The following is a 9402-nucleotide window of genomic DNA, read 5'->3' as shown; positions in this document are numbered from 1 at the left end:
TGGCTACTACCAAGCTAGATGAAGGAACCTGATTAATCACCCAGTGGAAGAGGCAAAAGGATGCCAGCGAGCCAGAATGATATAAGCTCTAGCCTCAACAAACTCTTCATCCAACCTTCTAATTCTCATCCAATTATTTGTGAAGCATGGAAGATCTTTGAGGAGCAAATGAAAGACAAAATAGCTATTTTGAAACTAATAATTTTATCAAAAATAGACAAATGACATCATATTTGTGAGGATCCGTGCGGGCGTGTATTTAGTTCCATATCGATTATTTGTTAAGTAGACTTTAGGTACTTATACAGAATCAAGAAACCCAAATAATACCTTCCGGCTAGCCATTTTGGGTGAGGTCTTATGTTGTTACAAATGGTATCATCCGATAAAATTAGAACGATGCAGAGAAGATTAGCATGACCCCTACACAAGGATGACACGCATAAATCGAGAAATGGTATCAGAGCAGACCTAGTCCATAGCCTATGTAGACTAGGGGACACTGCAACATGAATCCATTAGGGCTGACAACGGGCCGATTGTGTTGTTTGTGATTAGATTTGAATGTATTTGAACCCTTAGCCTGACGAGAATGTCAGCGCTTAAACTGGGAGAATGTGAGGATCCGTGCAGGCGTGTATTTAATCCCACATCGGTTATTTGCTGGGTAGACATTGAGTACTTGTACAGAATCAAGTAATCCAAATAATACCTTCCGACTAGCCATTTTGGATGAGGTCCTGGGTTATTACAATATTTTTATTCATTAATTATATATAGTTAAATATACTATTTTTCAGAATCTCCACATCCCAATAACTCATCCACTCATCTATCGCAAATATTCCTTCTATCTTCATGCCTGGTTAACATTTATTTAGGAGAAGAATAAATAATAGAATTTAGGTCACTTATATTAGAAAATAATATTGCAAAAATTCATATAATGAAATATAAATTGTAATAAAAAGTTGAAACTACCAAGACTTAGTTCAAATGATACAGAACCTTATTTTTTGTGGCAAAAGGTAAGGATTGAATCCTAAACTATCGGCCTTCTCTTCGGCCTTGGGATTTATAAATTTCAGTTTCATGAGTAGTGGGTTGGTATGGTTGAGAGCTTGGACTCGAGCCTAGGTGGCACAAAGCAACACCATGACAACAACAAGAACAACTCGGATTGGTTTCCAATCAAATGTCAGAAAAGTTATTTGTAACAACTCAAGTACTCACTCAAAATTGCTAGCCTGAAGATATTTTTTGGGTTCTTTAGTTCTGTATAAGTACTCAAGATCTCCTTCATGAATAACTGATGTAGGACTCAATACATGCCTGCACGAATTTTCACATATTCTCTCCGTTTAAGCCCGACGTTCTTGTCGGGCTAAAAATCCAAAATCCATTCAAATCTAGTTACAAGCACTATGATCGACGCGTAGTCAGCCTTCATGAATCTATGTTGCAGTATCCCCTAATTCACATAGACCATAGTCCAATTTTCTTGAGACCATTTGTCACAACCCAAAACCTCACCTAAAATGGCTAGCTATAAGGTATTTTTTGAATTCCTTATTCCTATATAAGTATCCAAAACCTTTTCGATAAATAATCGATATGCGACTAAATAGACGCATGCACGAATCCTCAAATTATTTACCATAACAAGGATTGGCTCTTAACAGATACTATTGGGTGTATTTATTAGTAAGTCTCGCAGAAAAAAGAAAATCCCGCCCCGTAATGTCTGGGAGAACACCAGTCCATCACAAAATGTTAAAAATATAATCGGAGAATTCATTTTATGCCTTTTCTTTCTGAATAAAGATGAGAGACTCAATTGTGTTACACTACTTGGACAACAAAAATTACACAAGCTATAAAGGTAGCCCTTATGAGTAAAGATTACACTAACAAATCACATTTCATGTATATGATAGAACTCTCCACTCTCCGCAAAAAGATGAATTCCAAAAATTCTGTGTCCACAATCGGCCCTGAATAGGGCAGCAATATACACTTCTCCCTTCATCTACACTGGCCAGAAATCAAGTCCAACAAGTTCTCAATCTTTAAAAGAACCCACTACAGCACATGCAATTTGATGAAGGAATTTGACCAGTTCTGCGGATCTGCTTGGCCTTATGAGCTGCTCTGGCAGCCTGTTGGTTCATTCTGGCTTCTGCCATGGCTCGTTTCTCCTCCACCCTCTTCTGTGTTATGTCTAGCTTATCTGCCATCCTTTTGAGTGCTCGAGCTCTCATTCGCTCTGCTTGGGCCTGTGATAGTTTCTTGCTTAGAATCATGCAAAAAAATATATAGCCAAAACTTCTATTAGGCATGATGAAGAAATTGTAAAACAAAACTCAAATATTTTCCCCTCAATTTTACTATTCTTCATCTCTTGAAAACAGATCTCTCTCTCTCTCTCTCTCTCTCTCTCCCTCTCTCGCATATGAGAGTGAATGTGCATGCATGCATGGATGCGCACACACATATAATGTGAATTCTCAGGTGGCACCTTCCAAAATGCTTCATCCAATCCGTGCTAATCTTTATCCCATAGTGGATAGGCATCTATTGAAGAAAAACAGAGAGAGACTAAAAACTGAAATCTTTATCCCTTAGCATGAGTTTATGCCCCATCAACTCCATGCTTATCTGGCCAATGGCCTGTTTTATCCCTTAGCATGAATCTATGCTCCATCCACTCCATTCTAATATGGCCAATTGCTTGCCATCCAATTCCTTTATATGCTATATCATGCTAGATTAGGAGGAAGACCCTCTTAACTCAGAGTTGGCAACCTTGCATCAAATACTTTTAGATCTTATATCAATAATGTTGCACTGCATATGCCAGATGCTAGCAAGCATGTTTGTGTATTCTTGAGTGTCCTTAGAAATCGAGGCTTTTGATATTATAAAATGGATTCTTTTCTACCACCTAAGATAAAATTTCCTGTTTCATTAGACTTGCATTACTTCATTCTGCTATGCTCAATTTGTTTGAATGCTAACAAATAAAAACACACAAGGAGCCATGGAGAAAAGGAAACATACCTCAATTTTTTTCATTTTCGCTTCAAATTTTTCCTTCTGATGGCTCTCCCACACCTGAATCTTGACCTCTTCGCGTCTACATCTACAGAATACAACCTTGATGTGTCAAATTGACCAAAACGTGCTCAATCTTCACCTAGGAATTCACTGAACTTGCCCTTTAGAACACAGAAATGCAAAAGTAGCTACAGCAGGATGAACCAATGAAGTATAAATTTACAAGGACACAGCCCCAAAAAAAACTTCACTGATTATTTGGGATTACACTTGCAACATGAGACTTTTCAGGTGCTTTGTAATTTCTACCTTTATAGAACAGAATGATACTGCTTCCTACCAAATAACTCCTAATTCTGAAGAGAAGAAACACTGAAATGGAAGAAGCCCTCGAACAGATACCTATTTGCTCCCTTTTATGAGCATTTACAAGGAAGTGAAGCAAAATTTTAGAAACTTTTTCTGGCTTCACTTGGAGCCAATTTCATATACTCATTTGTAATCCAAAGAACCTGTATATGCACAGAGGCGAAACAACTATGGTGGTTAAAAAATATTCATACAGGTGTTTCCTTCTAGGGGTGACACTCATGAACCTTTGAGTAAGATGATTTCTCCCAATGTCTAGCCACAAAGATAATTGCAACCACAGAATAAAGTCGACATGTCATTGTGACAAATCCTGAGGAGGGGATCCAACCCTCCTCTGTATTCTCAAAAAAGACAATCATGTTCTACCTAAAATACAAGTTTTAACTGGGGTAAAACATAATATTTTGTGGCTATAAAAAATGGAGCTAATGGAAATGGGTCAAGTGATGAGATTCATATTGAAGAAAGATTTCTTCATAAAGATTTGAAAATTTTAACAACAGTAGGGAATCATTAAAATTCACAGAAAAGAAATAGTAGAGATAAATTTAGAATTATAACAGCAAATCAGTGACCCTCCATCCAGAAATAAGAAACCAAATCCTCGAAGGTTTCCAGTCAATTGATCATTTCTAATTCCCTTCTATAAGAAAATTTCTACAGTCAAGTAATACCTGGCCATATGTTTAGTGTTCTCAGCCTCTTCCCATGCTGCTGCACGAGCTTCATAATCCATTTTCACATGATCAACACCAAGAGTTTTAGGTGAGGGAGAAGCATGTTCCACCTCTTCTTTGCTAGCCCAGGAAGCGATGTTCATCTTGCCTAGTTGTATGCCGAGGGCAGCAATTTCCCTCCTTGTTTTCAGCTTCAATTCTTTCTCAGATATTTCTTCGTTGCCATCTTTTCCTTTGGAGCCTAAATCTTTGCCTATGGTAGCCTCTATTGGAGTTGATGCTTGTTCTTCTCTTCTGGGTGTTGATGGCATGGAGGGAATGGGGCTATGAGTATGTGACAGTGATTCAAGAGGACTTGCACTTTGTGATGGCTCCTGGCTAGGGATAGGTGTCATTTCTGTTCCTACATCTCTCATTAAGACTGACTGCACGTTCGGAGCAACTGCATGATAAAAGCTATATCAATCTCTTTGTGAACATGGATTTGAGAGGAACAACAATTTCAAAGAAAGGTGGTAACAAAACAAATAAACAATTCAGAATGTTTTCTTTATACTTGTCTGGCAAGTAAATAAGTCTCATTAACTTTAGGAATGTATTATATCCTCACCTGTATATTGATGCCAAGGATCAAGTTATGCACTAGACATGGAAACCTTTCATTCTTGTCAGATAAAGCCAATAAAAGTATAGTCTAACTTATATATTTTTGACATTTACATATGATCTAAAGTTACAAGAGGTACCTGTTGATTCACCGACAAGCCTCTCCATGACAGATGGCTCTTTCTGATACACTTCCTTTTGTCCAGAGTCACCACTAACAGCAACCAAATTATAATTTGAGTAATGAGGAACACAAGAGAACTTCTCAATCAAATTTTGAGAGGTAGAATTAGTTGGATCAATTCTTCTTGTATCTGCCACCTGGAGAACAGAATGCTTCTGATCTGGAATCATCGATTCTGGAGCAACCTTCAACCAAGTAGAATTCATTTGGCAATTCCCCTGATTCTGTCCGCCAGTTTTCTTCAAGACATTTGGATGCAACATTTGTCGGCTTACTATCCATTTTTCAGCATCATTCCATTTTGATGGAACATGCCTATTAAAGGGGCCAATCATCAGATGCTGTGATGTTCTCTCTGCTCGGTGAAATTCAAAACTATATGAGCTGGCATTGTCATGTCCACTATCATAAACATTAGAATCTACATCCAAAGTTCTCAGTGGGTGAATCATGCTCGAGTTGCTGTTAGAATGAGGCTGATTAGACATATTCTTAGAAACAGTCTGAATTTTATTTTGACCCATGTCAACCTTCTCTTTTGAAATTAAATCCTTTGGACAGGGGAATCGTTGATTCCTCTGTTTGTAACTTGAAACCTCCTTAGCAGACAAGACCACCCTGGAAGCGTCCAAATCTGCAACATCATTAAGCACCAGAGCACCTTTGGAATCTTTACAGCTAACTGCAACCAAAATCAAAATATAGTTGTAAATATTAAGAATTCATAGGATGTTGAGAATGCTTTCAAGGGTGGTGAGCAATAGATTTTATAAATGATGTTCACCAACCTTCATCAAAATCGCCAGCTAATAACCTGTTCTTTGAATATTCCATGTCCTTAATCTTAGAAGGGGATGTCCGTGATGAATTCCTCCCTCCAATTTTTATGCAGTTGTGAGCTCCCAATAGTTTCATTCTCAGTTTACTGGGAGATATTACTCCCGTCTACTTTCATAAGCAAATATGATGTAGAATCAGTCTTCAAAATACCAAGACCTAACTATTTCAGCATGATGATGCAACTAATCACAATTTTGATGAAGTTCTAAGTATGCTTCTAGGAGTTGCTAGCCATCATGATTTCAGATACTAAGGAGGCCACCGCAATGCTAAGAAAATACAATAATTGATTCAAACATTTATTTCATTTTCAAACTCTGAGAAGCAATGGCTCAAATGTTATTTGGAAAGCTTGCCAAACTTTTGCTCAAAGAGAACAAAGAAAAGAAGATTATTTGAAAATCTGAATTACAAGGAAATCCTATCTGTTTGCAGCCAATCAGGTGAATGAAATGACCATCCAGTCACCAATTCTCATCTTTAGAAAGTTTAATTACTTGTGAGTTGTGATGTAGGTGAACCCAGTGTAGGCTTAGGATAGTTGAGCTTTCTATCAAGAAGTCCATGTAGCAAGAAAGTTCTTGAAGAAGCATTGATTTAGGACTTTGTGTGCAAGCTAGAATAAAAAGCTTGGAAACACATAAAAAGACATTGTGCTCTCTTAAAGAGATAAAAGGAGAAAGGGTGAAAAAGGGAAAGATGACTAAGTAAAGAACATCACTAGGTTAATGAGGGAGTATGAGGAGAGGGTTACAGAACAATAGTTTCAGAACAACTGCAAATAAAGCCAAGATGACGGGGAGAAAAAGTATCTGCTCTTAAGGTTTGTTTTCCAAACATTACTTATGTGCATTATTGTTGATCGTCTTCTTTAGTGACTCTTCACAGTATTGCTAGTATATTTCTTTGGAGGTTATGCCTTGCGAATTTCTCTTGATTTTGAAAAGTTAACCCTTTACAAGGTGGAGTACTTGCTCCATGGGGCAGGAGAATTTCTTTTTGAGTGCATAGTCGGCTTTATGATATAGTAAATATAAAAAAGGGCATCCAAAAGAATGAGGCTCCTGCCATTGCAGGATCTAGAAAGGGTCAGATGTACACAGTCTTACCTCTGCATGTAGAAAGACTGTTTACATATTTCGAACCCATGACACCCAGGTTGCAATAAAGAAACCTTACCATTGAGCCAAAGCTAGCATTCTTATGATGTGGTAAGGATATTTAGTCATATATACTCTTGATTTGCAGTCAAACATCTAATTTTGAATGTTTTCCCTTTGTTTTTTGAAATATTTCAATGGATCCCTAGGAGTAAATTTACAAAACTTAATATATATATATATATATATATATATATATATATATATATATAGAGAGAGAGAGAGAGAGAAAGAGAGAGAGAGAGAGAGAGAGAGAGATAATCAATTTCTGTCTTTCAAAATTTAAGCAATGAATAACTAGACACAACTAATATCTAATGTAACAAAGATTAAAATCATAATTATCGCACTTATAAAGAAAACTTTGTCATGTAAGCAGTAGCATCAAGAGCAATGTACAGAAAAAATAATCGGACCTTGCCTCGCAAAAACAATGGTTAAGTTTTTCTTTTCTTTTTCTTTTTCTTTTTCTTTTCCCTTCAAAATTCAATATACAATAATTACCATCAACACCATGCTAAGCCTATGAACTGAACAGATATCCATAAGCCAGATTTAAACTGAATAACAGATCAAGCAGTCGCTTTTTGACATCATTTTACTACATGAAAGCCCATGAAGCTCCGTGAAAATTTGAAGGAGAAGAATCCTCCACTTTAGAATCATATATTACTGATGAGATTAATCATATAAATTTTTTTCCATACGGATTCATGATGTTACCTTTATATATAAATGCAACAAATCAATAAAAGATTAGATCAGGGAACACCATGAACCACGTAAAAAAAAGAAACATCCAATCGGAGAATGCATCACTATCCATTTCAAAAAAGCGAATCAATCGTAAGCCAAAGAGATAACCATACAGGGAACGAAATCCATGAAACCGAACAGACAAGAGACATTGAACGATTGGAACAGACAAAAATAACAGCGGAACAACTGAAACAACTCAAATTTCAGTAGACCTAAAAAGAGGGCTGGAACCAACTCAAAGTACAGAATAAGTGAAAAAAGTTTAAAAGTTTTATAAGATTTACAGAGAAAGCTCCAATCTTTCAAATACCACATGAATTAAAAAGAATGCATGAAATCGAAGACTCTGAACTATTTTGATTGGCAGCCACACAGACAAGAGCAGTGGAGCCAACCCAAAACCTAGCGGACTATGTAAAACAGTTAAAAATTTAGGAAGAACCACAGAGAACGCCCAAGTCTTTCAGAAACCACATGCATCAAAAGAATGCATGTAGTTAAAGAACCAGAACAATTGAGAACAGCTTGGATAGCAGAGCAATGGGGTTTCGTAATGCTTCTCGTTGGGTAGGGGAAGACAAGATTCATACCTGGACTTTGTCGATTCTCTCATAATCCATTGCTCGAGAGATGAAGGAAATCGAACCCCCTGGCTCTGGTGTCCGGGAGGTTGTAAGAGTCCTGTTAAGGCTTACGAGGTCGGCGATTTGTGGAAAAGCTCGTGGGGGCCCCCAGCGATCTGTCGACCTCCTGTGAGCATACCCTCCACTTCACCGCCACGAGGAATGCGGACTGAAGTCCCAGTTGTAAGTGGGAGGCAGTGGATGGCAGATCAGCTGGGCCGCCCAGTATAGCAGACACCAAGTCCAGCAGTGAGAGTCGCTGTTGGTTTGGCCTGTTGCAGGCCAATAATGAATACCCTCGCAGGAATATATCCAATTATCAGTTGCCATTGGTGCAGGATGCGTTACTGTTCTCTGCCAAGTATCTTTGGCTGACTGGTTAGAGCCCAACTAAGAATTAGCCGTCTTGATCATTGTTTACATTGATCATGCATGTATCGTTCTTCAAACTAAAATGTGGATTTAAATTAATAAATAGATTGTCTTTTGTAGTGTAATTTGCCGATAGTAATAACATCTAGAAGTACCGATGATGAATAGAAATGAAAGGATGAGGATTGTTAGGCTCCAAATTCAGTATATGGCATCATCGTGCTACTACTGGATATTGCCCATAATAACACAAAATCTATAATTAATAGAAGATCTATACAAAATTCATCTTATAAAGTATACAATAAAAATGCTCCAAAAATTACTTCATTTATTAAATAAAAAAAATGCTGGTATAGAATTCTAAATCCAAGGTTTACAGAGTCAAAAAAAAATACATAAAAAACATAGTGATAACATCTAGAAGTACAGAAATGAAAGGATGAGGACTGTCAGGCTTCAAATTCAGTACATGACATCATCGTACTACAGCTAGATATTACCCACAATAATATAAAACCTATAATTAATAAAAAATCTATACAAAATTCATCTTATAAAGTATATAATAAAAATGCTCCAAAAATTACTTCATTTATTAAATAAAGAAAATGCTAGTATAGAACTTCCAAATCCAAGGTTTACATAGTCAAAAAAATACATAAAATACATAAACCTATAAATCACCGAGATCATTTACTAAATTTATTAATCAATGACTGATTAGATTTCTGCTACTATGCTTCTGAGCT

The 9402-nt window shown here is 36.9% G+C and overlaps 1 protein-coding gene and 1 non-coding gene across 5 annotated transcripts; one reads left to right on the top strand and one right to left on the bottom strand.

Moving 5' to 3' along the window:
- The first annotated feature begins 365 nt into the window (after window positions 1-365).
- Window positions 366-469, top strand: LOC113461349 (U6 spliceosomal RNA). Its single transcript, XR_003383577.1, has one exon. It is a non-coding gene; the product is annotated as a U6 spliceosomal RNA (small nuclear RNA).
- A 1313-nt stretch (window positions 470-1782) lies between these two features.
- Window positions 1783-8380, bottom strand: LOC103697528 (uncharacterized). 4 transcript variants are annotated; one of them, XM_008779403.4, is made up of 6 exons: window positions 8246-8380; window positions 5685-5841; window positions 4853-5578; window positions 4104-4548; window positions 3061-3142; window positions 1783-2276 (listed from the first exon to the last, which is right to left on the bottom strand). In XM_008779403.4, the coding sequence occupies exons 1-6, from the start codon at window positions 8273-8275 to the stop codon at window positions 2070-2072; spliced, it is 1647 nt and encodes a 548-aa protein (XP_008777625.1). In that variant the 5' UTR covers window positions 8276-8380; the 3' UTR covers window positions 1783-2069. The 4 variants fall into 4 exon arrangements, with proteins under 4 accessions (XP_008777625.1, XP_008777626.1, XP_088559010.1 ...); XM_008779404.4 differs by having other exon boundaries at window positions 5685-5844; window positions 8246-8338; XM_088702884.1 differs by lacking the exon at window positions 1783-2276 and having other exon boundaries at window positions 3088-3207.
- Between the last annotated feature and the right edge of the window lie 1022 nt (window positions 8381-9402).

This window comes from Phoenix dactylifera, chromosome 8 (assembly GCF_051530095.1).
Source record: "Phoenix dactylifera cultivar Ajwa chromosome 8, Ajwa_hap1_PhDact_Kaust_v1.1, whole genome shotgun sequence".
Taxonomy (NCBI): domain Eukaryota; kingdom Viridiplantae; phylum Streptophyta; class Magnoliopsida; order Arecales; family Arecaceae; genus Phoenix; species Phoenix dactylifera.
Note: the sequence above shows the minus strand (reverse complement) of the source record. Positions and strands in the feature narration are given on the sequence as shown.

Coding starts and splice junctions, on each gene's coding strand:
- LOC103697528 (XM_008779403.4), bottom strand. CDS start 8,275: ATGGATTATGAGAGAATCGACAAAGTCCAG. Junction 5,842..8,245: donor AGAGAATCGACAAAGTCCAG/GTATGAATCTTG, acceptor TTATGAAAGTAG/ACGGGAGTAATATCTCCCAG. Junction 3,143..4,103: donor AACACTAAACATATGGCCAG/GTATTACTTGAC, acceptor TGTATTCTGTAG/ATGTAGACGCGAAGAGGTCA.